General features: G+C 39.5%; 1 protein-coding gene across 1 annotated transcript in view; it reads left to right on the top strand.

Annotated features, from left to right (window-relative positions):
• Positions 1 to 638: 638 nt before the first annotated feature.
• The window catches only part of LOC131252362 (2-Cys peroxiredoxin BAS1, chloroplastic-like), a 29914-nt gene continuing 8996 nt past the window's right edge, over positions 639 to 21556 (top strand). Inside the window, exons 1-4 of the mRNA XM_058253070.1 lie at positions 639 to 966; positions 9987 to 10061; positions 12525 to 12606; positions 12702 to 12781. Of these exons, the coding sequence (XP_058109053.1) occupies positions 742 to 966; positions 9987 to 10061; positions 12525 to 12606; positions 12702 to 12781 (462 nt within the window). The 5' untranslated portion in view covers positions 639 to 741. The remainder of the gene's footprint in view (positions 967 to 9986; positions 10062 to 12524; positions 12607 to 12701; positions 12782 to 21556) is intronic.

Genomic DNA, 21556 nt, shown 5'->3' with positions numbered 1-21556 from the left:
TTTTCGTCTCAAGTGGACTATACTCAAGGAAACAATGGTGGTTGAACACGGTACCATTAAAAACTTTTTAGGGTGCACCTTGATTTTCTCTATATTTTATTAGGCACTTAATTTATTGATAACTTCACGTAAGTTTGAATGAAGAGAAAAAACAATTATCAGCTTGATCTAACCTTTGTGGCCCACTAATGGTCAATCATCATTGTTTCCTATGGTACGGTCCACTTGATTATTGGATCTGCTTCATTTTTTTTTTGAATAATGTCCTAAAATGATATGAAAAAACGGATGGATGGGGTGGATAGTGAATATAGTTGTCATAGTTCAATCACACAGCGCATATCTTAGTACAATATACAAAAGAAACCTATTATGACCATTTCTTTTTTCAGATTTTATGGTTTAAAAGTGTGTATTAGGGTCTTTTAAAATAATCCCTGAAGTTTCATTGAAAAAATCAACAATTATCTTAATGTTTCCCCATGTTTCCCAAAAGTGCGATAAATTATGCGATACAAACGATATATCCCATGCGATAACTGATACATATCTGTATCCCAAGGGTGCGATACATTGTGCGATACCGATATTTCGAACACTGGGTAGACCCATGATCAGAAACCACCCACTGCGGTGTTACCCGAGCAACACTTAATTTGCTCCCGTGTATTCGACGCACATCCCTCGTTTCCTTCCATATCAGTAGCAGTAGATAACAGAGCTACTTCCCTCTCTGCTGCCATGGCCTGCCCAGCTCCTTCCTCTCTCCTCTCTTCAAACCCTACCACCTCACTCTCCCCCGTGGCTTCTCTTCCTCTTCTTCATCCAAAGCCCTTCTCTTCCCAAACCCTCGCCATCCCCAAAGCCTTCAATGGCCTCAGCAGGTCGTCGCTGCCTTGCTCCTCTCGGATTCTCTCCTCCCGCACCAGGCCTTCTTCTTCTAGAAGGAGCTTTTCTGTGAATGCGGTAAGGATAGGAAATTAGACCCATTTGCCCCCTATTTACATTATTCTTGCAGCTGGTTTTTTAACGTAGGCTGAGTCGATTGTGAAATGCGTATGAGAGATCAAGAAATCTACGCGTAGGAGAGATTCAGGAAGAAGAACAAGCAAATCATCAATGGGAAAGAATGTTATGATTCTTTAGTTAACACAAGCCCATGGTGTAAGCTCTGTGTATATAACCCAAAACTCTAAACTGTCATAACACAAAAGAGGCGCGCTCCAGTGGTAATACAGCCCGCCCATCAGATGCATCAGAGCATTTTATGTCCATGGCACAAAATTGAGGCTGATCCATGAATGAGGTGGGCCACACAACAGGGAGCACGTTGAGAGGGGATGCCCAACATCTTGTTTATATGGAATCAAGGCTGTTCAGACCCTTCATATGTTGTGGTTGAAGCTTCTGACCAAACTCAGGCTGGTTTGCAACTTAGCTGGGCCTCGACACAATTCAAAGGTGGGCGTTCCCTCCCAACTTATTCCCTTCTGTTTCCCACCTGAGTTATGGATTGATCTTATTTTCAGCACCTGTTGGTAACTGTGGTCATGCATATTGAAGCGATTAAAACCACTGCCGACCACTCGATGCGACTAAACCACTGCTAACCACTTGATGCGACTAAACCACCGCTAACCACTTGATGCGACTAAACCACCGCTAACCACTTGATGCCACTAAACCACTGCTCAGGCAACACACTACCAAAATCAAACACTCCTTTGATTCCAATGGTACACGGAATATGCGAGGATCGTATGCAATAAATAGAAAGAAGATAATGGAGAAAAGCCCAAAACCACAACCGCACAAGAACGCACGATATACGTGGTTCACCACTTGGGCTACATTTATGGGCAATCCGACAAAGAAAATTCCACTATATCAAGGAGAGACTACAAAGAAACAAGGAACGGAGTTCCTTCTTCAAGAATACAACAAAACCCCCTTGAATTCAAGCTTCAAAGAAAACCTTCCACCATTGCAATGCTTGCAATAAATCTTCTCACCTTGGATACCTTGAGAAGAAAACCTTGAGCACCTCTTGGAAAACCTTGGAGCCTCGAATCAAGCCTTCGAGAAGAAAACCCCATTCTTTCAACCCTCCTTGTGCAAGAGAAAATCCCTCTTTTACTCTCTAAAATTTGTAACTCTCTCAGCCCCCATATAACTTACCCTACAAGCCCCCCTTTGACAAGTGAAATGTCAAAAATACCCCTCCAAGGGTTTACTAACACATGGCCCTTGTTAGCATATAAAACATGGGTTGTATGGGCTCAAGAAAGGGAATAAACCCATAGTGATTTTGACGTCACTATTTTAATACATGATGGGCAAGTCGGATGTGTTGCATGCATCATGTGGGCCCCACGTCTTCCTTGTACCACCATAAGCTTACAGTTGGGCTAGTATGACTGGAGCACACCCCAACACAAAATAGGGAATAACGGTGCCAGTGAGCATATTGGCTATGCTCAGAAACAATACAATATGGGGCGCATATCATACTCATATTGGAAGATAAGATCCTGTTTTGGCCAATTCTTTTGGCTAAAAAATCTTGAAAGATTATTTGGGAAAAAAGGAAAAAATTCAAAACACAAGAATTTATCATTTTTCATGTTTTCGACCTGTATTCAATGGTGTATTGGACTATTCTTTGATAAGAATGTTGATTGTTGACTTGATCTGTTGAAAGTCAATGAAATGGCATAATTGGCCACAAATCAAGCATGATTTAATGGCTCAGGTTAGGGCCCATTACATATATATAACAAAAAGAAGATGAAAAAAATGAAAAAAAAAAGTGATATTTTTCCCTTCCAATATTTATCAAAATGGTCTATTCCACTCCAATTTGTTGAATCCCACTCAAATTTTGTGTTTTGATTCTCAAAATGGGTTTGTATATGGTCCAAAATTAGTTACAAAGTTTCCATGGTTGAAATGAAGAAAGAAGTGGAAACAGAGTACTAGAAATACAAGTTGCAGGTAGTTGACAGAGGTATGGTGGAATCTTTCTGGGGGATAAAATCTTTCAATTGGGTGTCAGTTGATGCTTTAGGGTCTACTGGGAGAATTTACTCTGTTGGAATGCTGATAAATGGAAGAAGGTGGATTTGCTTGCGGGTTCTTTCTCCTTATTTGCTTTGCTGAGGGATGTGTCGAATGGTTTTCAGTGGTTTTTCTCAGCAATGTATGGTCCGTGCTCCTATAGTCTTTGGGATTAGTTTTGGGAAGAACTTGATAGTGTTTGTTAGAGGTGGGTGGATTTGTGGTGCATAGGGGGAGATTTTAATGTGGTTAGAGTTTCTTTTAAGAAATTTAGAGGTGGCAGAGTGACTTGAAGTATGAAGAAATTCTCAGACTGGGTGGCTCGGGATGAGCTGGTTGATTTTCCCCTTGGGGGAGCCAAATACATGTGGTCTAATGGGTAGTTAGAGGTGAGTATGTCAAGTCTAGACAAATTTTTGATTTCTTTAGAATGGCTGGATCGCTTTCCTTTAGCTAGTCAGCGGGGTCTGCCTAGGTTTGCATCGGACCATCACCCAATTGTTCTCAAAGTGCCTAAAGACAATTGGGGCCCCAGACCTTTTAGGTTTGAAGATGCATGGCTTCAGATTGATGGGTTTGTAGATCTTATTGCAGAGTGGTGGTCCTTTTCCGTGGATGGGTTTGCTTGCTTTCGTTTGAGTAGGAAACTTAAGCTTCTCAAAGATAAAGTCAATGGCTGAAGAGATCATGGAACTTGATCTTTTAGAGGAAAGTAGTGGTCTTTCGTCAAAAGGTAGAAGTAGAAGAGAAGAATTGTCTATGAAATACGCTCAACATTCCAAAGAAGAGGAAATCAAGTGGCGGCAAAGATCAAGGGCCGTGTGGCTAAAAGAGGGGGACAAAAATACCCGTTTTTTTCATAGTATTGCCAACGCTAGGGCTTGGGCTAACAAAATTTCTTCTCTTGTAGTTAATGGGTTGAGAATTGAGAATTTCATACAAGAGTCAGATTTGCAAAGCTATTGTTCAATTTTTTTCTGGTCTTCGCATGAGGGAGAACTAGAAGCGATCGATATTGGAGAGTATTGATTTCCTGCAGCTTCCCTTTGCCGATGCTTCTCTTTTAAAAATGACTTTTTTGGATGAAGAGGTTTGTGCAACCTTGCGTTCTATGTGCGGAGATAAAGCGCTAGGTCTCGATGGTTTCCCTATGTTATTCTATCAAAAGTTTTGGCATATTATGTTATGGATTACTTAGCGAAATTCTATCGTTGTGGTCGCCTATATAGAGAGCTCGGGGCGTCGTCTATTGCTCTTGTTCCAAAAGTTGAAGGGCCTGCTCAGCTAAAAGATTTTAGGTCGATTAGCCTTATAAGTGGCCCTTATAAACTTTTGGCCAAGATTCTCGCTCTCTGTTTAAAAGTTGTTCTTGTTAGAGTTATTTCTGACTCTCAGGGTGCTTTTGTAGTGGGAAGACATTTTGGATAGTGCTCTCATCCCATGAATGTATTGATTCAAGATTCAAGGAGAAGAAATGCGGCATAGTGTGTAAGCTAGATGTGGAAAAGGCATATGATCACGTTGATTGAGATTCCTTAGACCATATGCTAAGATGATTGGGATGCAAGAGGTTGGATGAAGGCTTGTGTTTAATTTGCGTCTTTTTTTTTTTTTTGGTCAAAGGCTCGCCGAAAGGCTTTTTCTAGGCATCTAGAGGTCTTAGATAGGGAGATCCTTTATCCCCATATTTGTTCGTAGTTATTGGGGAAGCTGATAGTAGGATGCCTTGGAAGGGAGAGGAAAATGGGCTTTTCAGTGGATTTAAGACATTGGTGAATGGTTATCGTATTAGTCATCTTCAGTATGTTGATGACACGCTTCTTTTCTGTGATGCAGACGATTGCTCTATGGATAATCTTCGAAAATTAAATGTTTGTTTCGAAGCTGTGTCGGGTCTAAAGATTAATGCGGCTGAATATGAGATGTTGGGCATAAATGTTTCTGATGGTGATCTTCACTGTTTAGTGAGTATTTTTGGATGCAAATCAGCGTTGTTCCCGTCGACTTATTTAGGGCTCTCCTTGTGTATCTGGAAGCCGGCTAAGCGCCTTTGGGACCGAGTGTTAGAACGGATATACACGAAGCTTGCTTCTTGGAAATGTCGCTATCTTTCTATGGGGGGTCGTCTGACCCTAATTGAAATATCTTTTTCTAATGTGGTACAGTGCTAGTTCATTTCATGTTGTTGCTTGTTTAAATGTCCCAAGGAGTTGTTGCATGCCGTGTCAGTGCCCTTGGTGTCCATGCAGAGATTAGGTGGAGAGGAGAGCGGGTTAGGTGTGGCCCTAGCCTCGCCCAAGACGGTGCAACCCTTACTGTGGGGCCTGCCTTGATGTATGTATTCTGTATCCACATCGTCCACCCGTTTTTCCATATCATTCTAGGGCATGAGTTCAAAAATAAAGTAGATACAAATCTTAGGAGGACCATACTATAGGAAACAATGGTGATTGAACATCCCACCATTCAAAACTTCCTAGGGCCCGTCGTAATGTTTGTTTGCCATCCAACCTGTTGATAAGGTCAAACTTGGATGAAGGAAAAAAACAAATCCAAAACTTGTGGCCCATTATAAGTTGTTAATGGTCGATCACCACTGTTTCTTTTGATATAGTTCACTTGAGATTTGGATCTGCTTCATTTTTGGGTTCATACCCTAAAATGATCTAGGAAAAATGGATAAACAGCGTGGATATAACATACATGCGTCAAGGGGGGCTAATGGGCCCCACAGTAAGGGTGGCACGGTGGCACCTAATTTGCTCTCGAGGGAGAGGGACTCAATTTCGGTAGTGACCCCTCCAGTACCGAGCTCGGTGCTACTTGATGCTAGAAAAGCGTTGTGGGCCCCACCATGATGTATGTGTTTTATCCACGCCGTTGATCCACATTTCTAGCTCATTTTAGGTCATGATTCCAAAAATGAGGCAGATCCAAATCTCAGGTGGACCACATCACAGGAAACAAAGGTGATTCAACGCCTACCATTAAAAATTTCATAGGGCCCGTTGTGATGTTTATTTGCCATCCAACCTGTTGATTAGGTCACATAGACTTGGATGAAGAGAAAACATAAAGATCAGCTTAATCTAAAATGTTTGTGACCCCCAAGAGGTTTTTAATGGTGCGCGTTCAATTACCATTGTATCTTGTGGTGTGGTCCACCTAAGATTTAGATGTCTCATTTTTGGTATCATGGCATAAAATGAAATGGAAAAAAAAAAATGGATGGACAATGTGGATGAAATACATACATCATGGTGGGGCCCATAGGGAACCTACTAATACCAAGCTCGGTACTGGAGGGGTCACTATAGAATTTGAGTATGATAGGGAGAGGGTTGTCAGTGTCCATCGGTTGGAGGCTAGGTGGGGCCCACCATTGTGTTTGTGATAAATCCACTTGTCCATATGTTTTGCCAGCTCATTTTATGGCAAAGCTTAAGTGGGTTGCGCGAAAGAAAACAATGGAGATTGTACACCCACCATTGAAGCATTCGTGGGGCCACAAAAACTTTAGATCAAGCTAATTTTTTCGTACTTTCGGTTCATCCTAGTGGGAATGATCTTATGAAGGGTTGGGTTGCTTTATGAATTGTTTGGATTGCATATAAACATCGTGGTTTTGCCCATAAAGGTTTAAACAGTAGGTAGCCCCTGTCCATTGTTTCCTGTTGTGTGGCCCACTTGAGTTTTGGATCAGATTGATTTTTGGTCTCATGCCTCGACATGAGCTTCCAAAATGAATAAACAGGGTGGATTTCTCATAAACATCGAGGTGGGCCCCACCTGCAGTGGAGGTTGGCACTCTCAATAGGTCATTTAGGCCTCGACGTCTGTTCAGAGAGAGAGAGAGGGACTGTTAGTGTCCATGGGTTGGAGACTAGGTGGGGTCTACCATTGTGTTTGTGATAAATCCACCAGTCCATATGTCTTGCTAGCTCATTTTATGGAAACAATGGAGATTGTACGCCCAAAGCTCAAGTGGGCCACACAAAATAAAACAATGGAGATTGTACGGCCATCATCGAAACCTTCCTAGTGCCATCATGATGTTAATTTTCCATCCTACTTGTTGATTAGGTCACTCAAACCTCAATGAAGGGAAAACACAAATATCAGCTTGATCCAAAATTTTTGTGGCCCCTAGGAAGTTTTCAATGGTAAGCGTTCAATCCCCACTGCTTCGAGTTTTGTGGTCCACTTGATCCTTATATGTGCTTCATTTTTTTTTTCTCATGCCCTAAAAGGAGTTGCAAAATGGGTGGACGGTGTAGATAAAACATATCCATCATGGTAGGGCCCATAGAGCACCACCCATTTACCAGAGCGTGGGCAATGTCACAATGCAATGGGCGTCCTTAAATCGGGGCATTCTCGCCATTTAGAAAATATCCATAACAGATGGTGGGCATTCATATGACCAACTACTTAAAATCGTAGGCACTGACATGAAAATAGCCCAAAAGCATGCACTTATTTGTCGATAGCCCAAAAGGTAGGCGGCTGTACATCAATAACCCAAAAACAAAAGATGGTTAGGATAAAAAATAATTACAATTTTAAAGTCAACATAACGATGTCCATTTACTGGAATCAAAGATTGTATAACCAATCCAATTTTCAGGTTGTGTCCAATCTAAAATGGTCGTATTGGCAGGGCTAAAAAACAATATGATACGGGGCATTCTGGAACTGTATCAGATGATACAGGCCCAAGTTTTTTTTCTTTGCTCAAGTGATTTGGAAAAATTCTCAGCAAAATAGGGGAATTGTAAAACACTGGACTCTATCATAAAAAAAAATGTTTTTAGCATGTAGTCGTTTGTGTATCATACTATGCTTTGATAAGAATGTTAAGTTCCACCTTGACCTACTGAAAGTCAAGCAAATAGGCCCTACTCAAACATATAGATCAAGCTTGCTTTGATAGATTATGGCACTTTTAGGGCTAGAAGAGCTTTACGATGCGTATTTGAATGGATAGCGAATGGACTGCCGGCAACAAGGAGCTGGACATGTATATCCTGCTAGCCCTTTTAGGGCTGTAGTTCGGCTTCTGTTTTTTGCTTGTCTGTTTTGCTTTTGGTCTTGTATTCTTTTCTGCCTTTAGGCGGCTTCTCAATAAAATCATTGACTTTTTTCTTCTTTTTTTTGATTAATTTTTTGTTAGGGTTCATTCCCCCCTTTTCTGATTAAATTTTTTTTTTTCTCAAAAGGGTTCATTCTACTTCAATTCATCAAATATCACTCAAATCTTGTGTTTTGATCCCAAAAATAAGCCTAGATCTAATATGAAATGAGTTTTTAAGCTTCCTCCATGGTTGAAATGAAGAAACAAGCAAAAAAGCTAGAGAAAGTTGGCTTTTGTGTGTGTGTGTGTGTGTGTGGGGTATGGGCCTTTGTGGCCAAATCTGTGCTGATACGGGGTGCATTGGTTGATGGAACCTTTTTTTTAATTATTTTTTTTACTTTGTTAATGGACCAGTTTACCCCCGTTTCGCATAACAGGGGTGGCCGATATAGTTATGATGTGGGTGTATCATAACCAATTTTCAAAATCATGCTCTCTCTCTCTCTCTCTGTATTCTAGGTTGTGGGGTCACAATGATTTAGGTAACTCTAGCACTCTGGATTGTGGGTTGTGGGGGGTGTATGATAATTTAGGTAAATCGAACTCAAACCAGAAAACACGACCTTTTGTTTCTCACCATCATTAGATCTGTAATGTAGTACTAGTGTTGGATCTCATCATCATGGCCAAAAACTTCGAAGAGGCAAGGAGCGAGTACCCTCAAAATGGAAAGTGGAAAGAAATCCCACCTGCTGTCTCCACTTTTACCTTCCTCATAGAAGCTTCTGAACTCGATCTTCAAAAGAGATGTTTTCCTTTTTCACTTTTAAGCTAAAACAGTCAAGTCTTGGTTGAGTTGATTTGACCAATCTTGATGATTCTAGGCCTAGTCCTTCATCGAGTTACAGTAGGACTATGTTTGAAATATGGTCGAGTCAAGTTGACTAGGCTGATTTTCAAGTCGACTTATGACTCCTAAAACTGTTCCATCATGTCTTCAAGACCTCAACCTTGCTTCCCCTTCCCCCATGAGTATTCCATTACCTGTTCATTCCATTTTTGTGATTCTATGGCACAATCTTATTGCCAATGATTCAAAATGTATCCATGAAATTTCTGTGTTATGAGTCCAAGTAATCAATGAGGGGCATTTCATCTAATACAAAATTAAAATTGAAAACAGGAAACAGTGGTATATCCTATATGAAGGACGCGGAGTCAATTGATCATTTTTTCATTTATTGTCCATTTGCTTCGGGACTGTGGGAGCACTTTTTGGGTCTTTTCAATCCTGCTTGGGTGATGCCGGAGTCAGTGGTGGAGTTCACGTAGGCATGGCATGGGGTTGGAGTTGGCAAAGGCGGTAAAGCTTTGTGGAGATTAATTAGCATGGCCATTTTTTGGGCAATTTGGGGTGCTAGGAACGGATGTTGCTTTTGAAAGAAGAGAGTCAGTGTTGTAGAGGTTATTAGGAAAGTTAAGCTATTGGTTTCATGTTGGGACGTCTATGTTAAGGATATTCCCTCTGTTAGTTGCTTTGTCTAGACTAGCTTGGTTAGGTTGTATTCTTTTCTCGCTTTTGCGAGCTGCTTAATAAGTTTCTGTCATCTCTCTCTCTCAAAAAAAAAAAAAACAAAAAAAAAACAAAAAAAAAAACAATGATATATCCAGAAAATGCACATGTTATCTCATCTACAGGACACTTATCTTTATTGTGATGTTTTCATTATTAATTGTTTCACCTTCCATATTATGTCTTAAAATCCTTAGTAAGTTTTCCTTCATTAAGCCATCGAATTTATATATTTTCCTTCTTTTGTTGTTTTTTTTTTTTTTATAATAAAAATCTTCACAGAGTCAACTTCCATTAGTCGGCAACGAAGCACCGGATTTTGAGGCCGAAGCAGTTTTTGATCAGGAGTTTATTCAGGTAAATAATACGTGTGGCTTCAAATTTAACTTGTAAGCTAAAATGTCATATAGCCTTATTTTGCCTTTTGTTATGTGCCCTATCTTATTTTTAATGATAATAAGCTGTGTATTAAAAGAACTATGGATTCTTTCCCTGCTGTATATGTTGCCATATCACTAGATGGAATGGATTTTTCTTTGCTGTATGTGTTGCCATTTCATTGCAACTATGGAGCATGTTGTCAGTTAGTTGACATTTCTTTATGCATGTTTGAAGCAGCTATGGAACATGTTGTCAGTTAAATTGACACTGTGTGCGTGCATGCTCTCTCTCTCTCATGACTAGTGACCAATGAATTGTTCATCCAAGTGTCAGTTCAAAATGTTTGGTTCTTTACATGATAAAATCTAATCTGGATTGGAAGGTTGGGGAGGGAGAGGATGCTATGTTGACCCTTAACTTTCACTCTTATGTCAAATTATACTGCTGCTCTTGTTGTATGATGCAAGGAGCTTGTCATCTGCACACAACTTGTTGACATACAACTCTGTTGTTTTTAGCTACCTGAGAAGCGGGGAGCCAACTAATTTGACTGGGAGTCGGGAAGCCAACCATCTCTTCCCAGCGATTCTCCCTGCAACTTGGGGTTGGCTTTTGAGTGCTAAATTGGCAAAAGTTTTACCAGTGGCTGCTCACTGGAGATCAGACTTCCTCTTTTACCAGGGTTCTTGGGACTGGCTGTGGCAGAGGTTCTTGTTCCCTCCCAGTATTGGCGCCCTGCCCAACTATGGCATGCATGCCCCAAAGGGTGGGCAGTAATCTTTAGTTTATAAATATAAAAAGAAAAATAGAAAAGTGGGAAAAGCTTATTGATGTAGCCTAGAGTGGGAGAGTCAAACATAAAATGGAATCTTCTTCTAGAAATTGAGGTTTTGTAATTATTCATTCACACTCCATTCAGAAATGACAATAGTTCACAAGACTTCCAACATGTTCACTGGTGTGTTAATGATGGGATGTACTGAACTATCAACTCAAGAAATCCATAGCAAATTGAAAGTCCAACCATCAACCAACCAAACTAATTTAAATTAAACATAAGAAGGAAAAAAAAAAGAAGAAAAGAAATGGTGAAAAGGAAAAGTAGAAAAGAGTACATCAATAAGAACTTACTAAAGAAAAAGATGTGTATTGGTTGCAATGAAACTCAACAACTAATCGAAAGAAATCAATGGAACTGAGTAGAGTTTGAAGGAAACAACAAAAGAAGAACGAATGGTCTTCCATCTTTTTCGGAAATATGTTTTCTATGTGCAAACAGTGGAATTGTAGTTTCCTGTGGAAAACTATTTTCATCAAAATGGTTCCCTGGTTCCTGTGCAGGCCCAGGAAAATTCTCTGAGAACTAAATGCGAAGAAATCCTGTACTAACTAGGGCCCTACCCACAATGGAACCTTACTTAAATGCCTTTTGCAATGGAGCAGTTCTATCATCCAATTTGCGTCACTTTTTAGCTCACCTAAGGGAGGTATTGTAAGTTGCCTGAGATGGAGCTTACATAAGTAATTGGGAATAAGCCCTATGTTATCATGCCCCACAATTACCATGGAAGTGGTTGTAAGTTGCATCTTTTTTAATGATATTCTGCCAAATGTTAGAGATAATAATATATTGGATTAGTTGCATGATCTTTCTAACTGGGTGCGCTCTCACATCAAATTGCGCTTCAGACTGCCGCTCCTGCTCCTGCTTCTGCTTCCGCTTTCTACCAGTGTATACTTGAAACAGATGCTTACCCACTTCTGTACCTGAATCTATTGCCGCTTCACTTCATGCTTCACGTAATGATAGGACAGCCTTACTCGTTTTCCTCTGCCTAAATTGAAAAGTAAAATAAAAATTGTGTGGCTACTTTACTACTTTAATATTGGAGTGATCAACAAAATCACAGTTCTGTCTCAACTTCTCTGCCCAGTATTCCTCACTCATCGAGTTAACGGGGTATAATGATTTTGCACTGGGCATTGACCTTTTCACTAATTTCAGATGCCTATCCATTTTGCCTTCAAACTTTTAATATGCAGATATTTATCCTTTTTTGTAGTTTCCTGCCCGGTATTCGCTTTAAATGTAATGCCATTTATTCACTCTTTTGGATGATGTGTTGTTTCACTAAATCACTTGTTTGCTTTGTTCTGTACCTTCTTGGATGCATCTATTTGATGTTGACCGGTGTCCATGTTTGTACATATACTTCATCCAAGAAAATTATCCCAATTATGTGAAATATATAAAAATGAGGTTGTAATTATGTTTGTTGTAAATCTACTCGACTGAGTCGCAAACTGTCTTTCAAAAATGTTATACCTGTAAATTGGAGAAGGGTATATTTCGAATTTCATTCTCTGAACCCTGGTAGATGCATTTAAAAGTTCTCTTGGAATCTGATTGTAATGCTAATCAACAGCCTCTTGCTACAGGTCAAGCTCTCTGATTACATTGGAAAGAAATATGTGATTCTGTTTTTCTATCCACTGGATTTTACATTTGTTTGTCCCACTGGTAAGATGAAGATAAACTTGGTCACTAATACTGAATAAATGATAGTTCAAAGAACAAATGTACTTAAATTCTGACATTCTTTTTTTCCTTTGCAGAGATAACTGCTTTCAGTGACCGATATGCAGATTTTGAGAAGTTAAACACAGAAATATTGGGTGTTTCAATTGACAGTGTGGTTAGTGATTCTTCCTTTTCACTTTTTGTATGGAGTTTGGTGCCATCACCCTTTTGAACTAAATGTTTTCTGGGCACATTGGACATTGTGTTAGCTTGACAGCTTCTTATTGCAAACAATTAGAAACTGACCTGTATATCTTGTAGCATTCACCCAAGGTATACAACAACAGTCACGTAAATGCGATACAGGGTCTCCTTTTGGGGGTCTTTTTCATTTTCCCCTCATTTTTCCTTCTCTTTTTTATTTTAATTTTATTTTATTTGCCTCTTGAGACTATTTTTAACCAATTTTCGACAAGATATGTGCAATTGATAATTAAAATACAAGATTTAACCCATTTTCAAAGAATCGAAGATTCGGGGTTGAATTTGGGGAAAATTACCTTTTTCTTGTTTTCTCTTTGCTACAAATGCATTGATTCAACATTATATTACTAAATCAACAAAATCTTGCTAGATTTGTGTTCGATTTGGTCATGTTTGTATAATTTTTCAATTTTTTGTATTTTTCTAGTTTTTATATTATTTCTATCAATTGTAGTTTATATATATATATAATGTGTAGATTGTTCAAATGCATTAATGGAGTTTAGATCTACACATGCATGCACTAAATCAATGTGTTTTATCCTTTTTTTTTTTTTTTTAGTATTTTTGTAATTTCGAGTCATTTTTGGGATGAATAGTAGTGTGGATTTTTATTTTTATTTTGAAAAATTTTTCTTCAAATTTCATGAAGGGAATGATGTCAAATGCTTAGGGATATGTATTAGTGAGTATACAAGGGTTTACATGAAATTTGGCCCATTTTGAGGGATTTCGAGTGGTCCTTAATTCGCCTGGCACAATTCATACGAATGTAATTTTAATTTTTCCTCAAATTTCTTGACGGAAGTGGTGTCAACTGCCAAATGGAAATGGTTAGACATATGTATTAGTGGGATAAGTTCCACATATTGTATGAATTTTGGCCTGTTTTGGGTCATTTTTGTGTACCCAAATTGGCCTAAACACTATTCATCCAAATTTAATTTTTAAATTTCCCCCCAAAAGAATAATTATTTAATATTAGATATCTAAAGTATTAAATATAGGAGTTTGGAAGTCGGTCTAAGCTTCCCAAGTTAATAATATCATCAAGTAGCCCAAGACAACATTCTTACCAAAGAATGGACAGTTATACAATCATAAACTTGTTCAAAACTAGAAAAGAATACATATTTGGAATCCTCTCATTTTCTGAATGTTTCTAGTATTTTTTCACAAATTTCTTTAAATTAAAAAAATAAAAAAATCAACCATTATAGCGTTTAGGAGGCCATATAGCTTGTAGCATAACGGTCCAACAGTCGGCCCTTACCGTTATTGAATACCTTGCATTCATCTCTTTCTCTACAAGTCGTGACTTCTAGAAATCATCATCATCATCATCTAGGCCTTATTAGGGTTGTACATCGAGTCGAATCGAGTCGAGTTGGCCTCAGCTCGACTTGGCTCGGCCACTGGCTGACCTTAGCTCGAACTCGGCTTGGCTCGGTCCTCGAGCCTGACTGGCCAACTCGTCTTGGTTCGGTCAGCAGCTCGGGCCAGCTCGGGCTGAGTTCGAGCCAAGATCGAGCCGAGTTCGCCATTGAGGCATTTCCACAAACACCTGAACTGCAACTTCAAAATCCTACTGTTTTACAAACAGATGCAATGATTTTACAGGTATTTTATCAAACACCATCTAAGCAACATAAAAGCCAAGAACAACAAAGAGAAAAAGGGTATTTGTTTCATGTACATACCTTCCTTGCCACCAGCCACATTTCGTTGAGTCATTTTATCAAACAGTTGGTGAGCAACATCAATGGCAAAGTAACTGAGTCACCAAACTGGTTCGATCCGAGCTGGATTCGATCCGAGTCGAGTTGAGCTAGGGCCTGCTCAAACTCATTTTCTTGCTCAAAAAATCATCTCGACTCGGCTCGAACTCAGCTTCGAACCGAGTTGAATCGAGCCTTTTCGAGTCGAGTCAAGCGAGCTAACTGAGCTAGCTCGGTTCGTGTACACCCCTAGGCCTTATCCCAACTAATTGGGGTCGATTTCATGAATCCTTTTATGCCTTTCCACTTTATCAAGGGCCATAACTTTAGTTAGACCATAGATCATCTAGTCTTCTCTATCTCCATCCATGTCCTTTTGGGCCTTCTCCTTGCCCTTTTGATAGCCTTCAACTCGTAGCAACTCACTCCTAACCAGCGTGATTATTGGCCTCCATTGTACATGACCATGCCACCAAAGTCTACTTTCCCTTATCTTATACCTATTGGTTCTACTCCTAAGTTCCATCGAATGCGTTCATTTCTAATTCTACCGTCTTGTCACTCATGCATCTCAACATCCTCATTTTAGCTCCTCTCATCCTATGAACATGATGTTCCTTAATTGCCCAACATTTTGTCCCATAAAGCATGGCCAATCTTATGGCTATCCTATAAAATTTCGCTTGCAGTTTAAGTGGTACGTGACAATCACAAAAAACTTTGGAGGAAACTCAAAGGAACATCTCCATTTCTTCCACTCCCCCTGAATTTTATGGGCAAAATATCCTTCTCAATCTAAGAAAAAAAAAAAAAAATCCTTCTCAATCTCTTTATTCTCATCAATTATCGACCTAAGATATCAACTATGGTCATTTTAGGAAACTTCTGGGTCAACCAACTTAAACAAATTCCCCGTTCCCACTCCTATTCTTACTAAAATGACACTCCATATACTGTCTTAGTCCAATTAATTTTTAAATCCTTATGATTCTAAAGCACCCCTTCATAAATCTAGCTTTGTGTTTATCCCTTGTCTTGTCAATCAAAGTTATGTCATATGCATACGACATACACCATAGGATCTCTTCCTACAAATGCCTCGTTTACTCATCCATAACCAATGCAAAAAGGTATATAGGCTCAACGACGACCCTGATGTAAGCTAGAGTAACTGGGAACTCACTTGTCTCTCTGCAAGTTGTCCTCACATTTGTTATCGCTCCCTCGTACACATATTTAATCATGTCAATACCCACAAAATTAACTCTTTGGGGATCCTATCTTATGCTTTCTCTAAGTCAATAAAGACTTTGTGGAGATCTTTCCTCTCCCTATATTTCTCAATCAAATTTCTTAAGTAGGAAAATAACTTTGGTGGTAGACCTCCTAGGCATGAAACCAAATTGATTTTTTGATGCTTTCGTTTCATGCCTTTCTTTGCTCAGTCATTCTCTTCCAAAGTTTTATAGTATGGCTCATAAGTTTAATCCAACGATAGTTAGTGCAGCTCCACACGTCTCCTTTATTCTTATAAATAGGTACCACGGTACTTTTCCTCTATTCGTCTGGCATTTTCTTTGATATTAAAATCTTGTCGAACAACTTTGTTAGCTAAAATTACTTGGTATCTCCCAGACACTTTCAAAACTCTATTGGTATACCATCTAGTCTAAGGACCTTTTCTATTTCATCTCTATCAAAGCTTCTTTTATTTTAGATTTCCAAATCCTAAGAACATTTATGGTCTTCGACGTCATTTGAGTTTATGGTTCCTTCGATGTTTGTGATCTTAGAGTGGTTGTCATTTAATAAGTTTTTCATTGATCTCATTGCCTTTCAGTAATACCCTCTTCTCATTGCTCTTAATGCATCTAACATGACCTAGGTCCCTACCCTTTCTCTCTCTCATTTTTACAAGTTTGAAGACATCTTTTTCACCTTCTCCTCCTGTATCTAATGTAAAGTTCATTATAAGCCTTACGATTAGCTTCACTTCTTTCTTAACAGCCTTTTTGGCATTTTTATATTGTTCAAAATTTTCACCATTTCCAGTCTCTTGCTAGGCTTTGAAACATGAACATTTCTCGTGAATATTGTTAGAAATATGTTTCGTTATTCTCCTTTTATCCTTTTGCAATCTAACATGCATTTTGAAGTACCCCAAATCAACATTTGGTTGAACATGTTAGTGGAGTCACTTATTTTGAACTCGCTGAGCATTCAAGACTGTGCAGTTCAACTTACAAGTTTTTTGCTTTCTGCTCGAAATAACAATATGCTCATTCATTCATCAGTTGAATGAAATGAAATATGCCTTTGGACTTCATGTCTATATTTAAGTACCCCAGTTCAGTGTTGGAAAGGATGGAAAAATTGAGAAGGAACTTTTGGAAAGGAAATATGGAAGGTAAAAAGTTCCATCTTCTCAGTTGGGGGGAGGTTTATAAACCTATTTCTAAAGGGGGAGCTGGAATAAAAAATTTGGGGCTCATGAATATCTCTCTTTTGGGGAAGTGGATCTGGAAGTATGGAAATGAAGAATTGAAGAGGGCAAACTTTGGAGGGAAATTATTGCCAGCAAGTACGGGTCCCAAGGGGAAGGTTGGTTTGTGAAAAGAACCTCTCTTTGCCAAGCATTTGCTTTATGGAAAGCTAGCATCAACAAAACATTTGGTTCGTAGAAATATAGCCTTTGTCTTGGGAAATGGTAATGGGATCAGATTTTGGACTAATGTGTGGTGTGGAGAGAGACCCCTTCAAGAGGAATTCCCTAGAATTGCCGCCCTTGCCCCGGATCGTGCCATTATTGTTTCTTAATGCTTTTCTCTTTGCGGTATTCAGATTGTGTGGTGTCCTCCTTGTCGTAGGAATCTTTATGACGAGGAGGCCTCGGAGTTCATCGGTTTGTTGGATCATCTCAAGCTTCTTATTCCTTCAACCTAAGACGACGATTCTATGATTTGGAAAGGAAGTCGATCAGGGAAAATGTTTGTTCATTCTTTCTTCAAACTTCTGTCATCTCCAGATAGAGACTCCGTTCCTCCACATCCGTTAATGAAGCCGAAGTCCCCCAAGTGGCAGTGCTTTCGAAATGGCGGGACTTCCGTGGAGAGAGTGATGTGTTATTAAAGATCTTGTTAAGAGTTGCGCTCCTTATGCTAATGTAGTCAACACTGAGTCTATTTCTTCCTTTTTGGCTTGTTAGTGTTTTTGTTTTGTTTTATTCTTTTCCTGCCTTGTGGCGGGCTTCTTGATAAAGTTACTATTGCCTTTAAAAAAAAAACAGAATGAAATATCAAATTAGTGGGAATTGATTCTGCATCTGATTCCTATGGTAATTCTAAATGAACCCCTACCTATGGGGTCTGTTTTTCTCTTATTATCTCTTACTATCTTTAATCTCTCTTCTTTGAATATGTTCCAACCTTTCATTTTGAGTTTATGAGATCTAAAAAGTTTGTTTAACAAGCTATGCAAGAAGGGTTGCACGTTATGGTCGTTATGTACCGGTACCGGTAACGGTAACGGTAACGGTGGGCACCGTTACACATTAGGAGGTTGTACTGGCCATTACGGAAAAATGACCCATCACGGTCGTTATAGCCTTATAGGTTGAATTTTTGAAAAAGTGTAATGGTCGTTGCAGGTGTTGTAATCGTAATGGTAACGGCGGTGGCCGTTATGGCTTCCCTTACCATTATTGAATGCCTTGATGTGTAACAAGTAATATTAACAGAAAAAAGGAGGGGGAAATTTAGTTGAAATTTGGTATATATAATTAAAAAATCGTGTCAATAAAATGGTTAATTGAAGCAATCTAAAACAAATCAAGATTAAAATTAAAAAAATAAATAATGCAAGAAAAATAGGGTGTTGTATAAAAGCAAACTTAATGGGAATATATTGGAATTGATATGGATAGGTCAGAAGTTGTAAAAGGGGCATAACTTTGAGCTTGAACGTAAGTTTGTAGTGATCTTTAGTCATTTTGACATTTTTTTCGGAGATCTATGACACATTGACACTTTCTTTTAATTTTCTATATTTCAAAATGTGGCCTAAAATTTAGTAATGAAAATAGCAAGAGCTTCAAAGAATTTTGAAATTTTTTTTTAAAGGCAACAAACTAAAAATGCATTGAACGAAAAGAGAACGGAAACAAAGGACGAGAAGAAAGAAAAAACATTTAAAAAAAAAAGAAAAAAGAAAAAAGAGGGGCCCATCTGCTGAGATAGCAGAAGGCACTTAACCACCTAAAAAGCTAAAGTCCACTTCTTTCAGAACCTTTACATTAACAACCCATTCAATCACCAATTTTTTTAGCCCTAGAGCCCACAGACTTAACAGAAGAAGAAGAATTGTTGAAACATCCGTCGTTCCTTTCTTCCCAAACAGCCCACCAAATGGCAAGGATGGCCATATGCCATATGATAGTCTTCGATTTCCCAAGCTTGAGACCATTCCAAGCGACCAGCGAGTCAGCGGCTGAGAAAGGAGAACACCAATTGACCGAGAAGCATTGACAAAATTCTGCCAAAATGGAGGAAATGAAAAAACAATGAACCAACAAATGATTCACAGATTCTGCCTGACGCATACAACAGAAACAAATATTGACAATCTGCATGCCTCTCTTAGACAGATTATCAATGGTAAGAATTCTATTACGACCCACCAACCACCCAAAACAAATGTATTTAGGGGGGACTTGATTCTTCCAAATAAACGGCGTGGCGTCACACTGAGACTGCATAGCAGGATATATGAAGGAATAAAGGGATTTGACAGAGAAAGAGGCAGATTTCTCCAACAGCCATGCGATGCTGTTAGGCTGGGAGGGAATAATCGTTGATTGGGAAATGTATTCCTGAAGATTCGTGTACTCTATAGCTTCGCTTTCAGAAAGATTTCTAATACATCTGATATCCCAAACTGTATTCGCTGACGTAGAGTAGCAACATCTGTTAATAAGGATTTCTGTCTGGAGCGAGGCGGTAAATTAGAGGGAATAGAAATCAGAGGGGATTTTCGCCAATCTAAAGATCTTTCCAAAATCGAATTGAGGAGCTGTTGCTCAGCACATAACTACTATTTTCAATAATCGACTGTTTGACTTTAAGAATTCCTTGCCAGATATGAGAGGCCTTATAAAATGAGGACTCCCTAGGCCACCATCTTTCCCTTTAATTGTCAAGACCCATAGAGCTTCCTTTTCAGAAGCGAATCTCCAAGCCCATTTCCCCAACAACGCCAAATTCATGAGCTTGAGATTCTTGACATTTGCACCACCCTCCCTAAACACTTTACAAACTTCTTTCCACTCAAGCAAATGAAACTTCTTCTGATTTTCCTTCCCAAACCACAGAAAGTCTCTTCTAATCTTGTCAATACGCCTGAGAACCGGCCCTAGACATCTGAACATCGTCATAAAATAGAGGGGGAAGGCTAGAGAGCGCTGATTTGATCAATGTCAGACGACCGCCCAAGGATAAATACCTGCATTTCCAAGAGGCCAGGTATTTCTGAAATTTTTTAATGACCCTATCCCACATACACTTCGGCGGAGCTCCCACAGAAAGGGGCAGACCAACAAAGATTGTTGGAAAAGACTCAACATGACACCCAAGGGAATCGGCAAAATTCTGGAGAGAGAGCAAAGGGATATTAATACCAAGGAGCTTCGACTTGCTTATGTTGATCCTAAGACCCGAGACAGCTTCAAAACAACACAAAGCAATGAGGAGATTATCGATTTTATCATTTGAGGCCTCAGAGAATACAAGAGTGTTGTCTGCAAAATGAATGTGAGTGAGAGGATTCGCCAAGCTCGGCATCGCAATGCCGCGAAGAAGATTATGCTCCTGACCTTTCTTCAGCATTTGGGACAGAGCTTCGCCAACGATGAGAAACAGGAAAGGGGAGAGGGGATCACCCTGCCTCAATCCTCTCGAGCTTTTGAAAAACCCTTTAGGAGACCCATTTAGGATGATGGAAAATTGGGCCGACCCAATACACGCAGCAATCCATTCTCCATTTGACCTCGAAACCCATCCGAGCTAACATGTACAGAAAGTCAATATGATCGTATGCCTTGGCAATATCCAACTTACAGAACGAGGTTTGGGCGAATGGTCTTCACCGTAGGTTTGCTCCCTATAGGTGAGGGTTCGATTCCCGTCCTTGGCTTTACCTGATACACGTGGTTGTGGGTGATTGCGTGTATCCGTAGGGATTAGTCTCACTTCAAAAAGAGGTGGGGACGCCCTGTGTCTTCAAAAAAAAAATTAAAAAAATCCAATTTACAGAATATGGCTTGAGACTTTGACTTGTGACACGAGTGGAGAACTTCGTTAGCAATAAGACCTCCATCCATGATCTGTCTCCCTTTAATAAAAGCATTTTGATTAGGCGATATGAGGGTTCCAATAACTCTGGAGAGCCGAACAGATAAGACTTTCGCAAGAATTTTATAAGGACTTCCAATTAGACTGATCGGCCTATAATTAGAAAAGGAAGAAGCAACCACCACCTTCGGAATAAGAGAGATGAAAGTGGCACCTAGCCCCTTTGATAATCTGCCTCTAAAATAGAATTCCTGGAAGAAAAGAAGAACATCGTGACAGACAACATCCCAGAAATGCTGATAATAGCAAATCGGAAATCCATCAGGACCTGGGGACTTATCCCCACCTAGAGCGTCCATGGCTGCCTTGACCTCTTCTTCAGTAAATTGGGACTCCAACAGGTCAGCTTCTCCTTTGTCCAATCTGCTGAAGACAATGTTGTCAAGGCCCGGACGAACCCAATTATCGAGAGGACAGAAGGTCAGAAAAGTGAGAAATGGCGAGCTCCTCGATCTCCTTCTTATCCTCTATTCTGTTCCTGTTTTTAGAAATGCTGAAAATGGCCTTAGACCGAGCATGCATATTGGCCATATTGTGAAAGAACTTAGTATTTTTGTCCCCCTC

Source organism: Magnolia sinica, chromosome 1, assembly GCF_029962835.1.
Source record: "Magnolia sinica isolate HGM2019 chromosome 1, MsV1, whole genome shotgun sequence".
NCBI lineage: Eukaryota > Viridiplantae > Streptophyta > Magnoliopsida > Magnoliales > Magnoliaceae > Magnolia > Magnolia sinica.
Note: the sequence above shows the minus strand (reverse complement) of the source record. Positions and strands in the feature narration are given on the sequence as shown.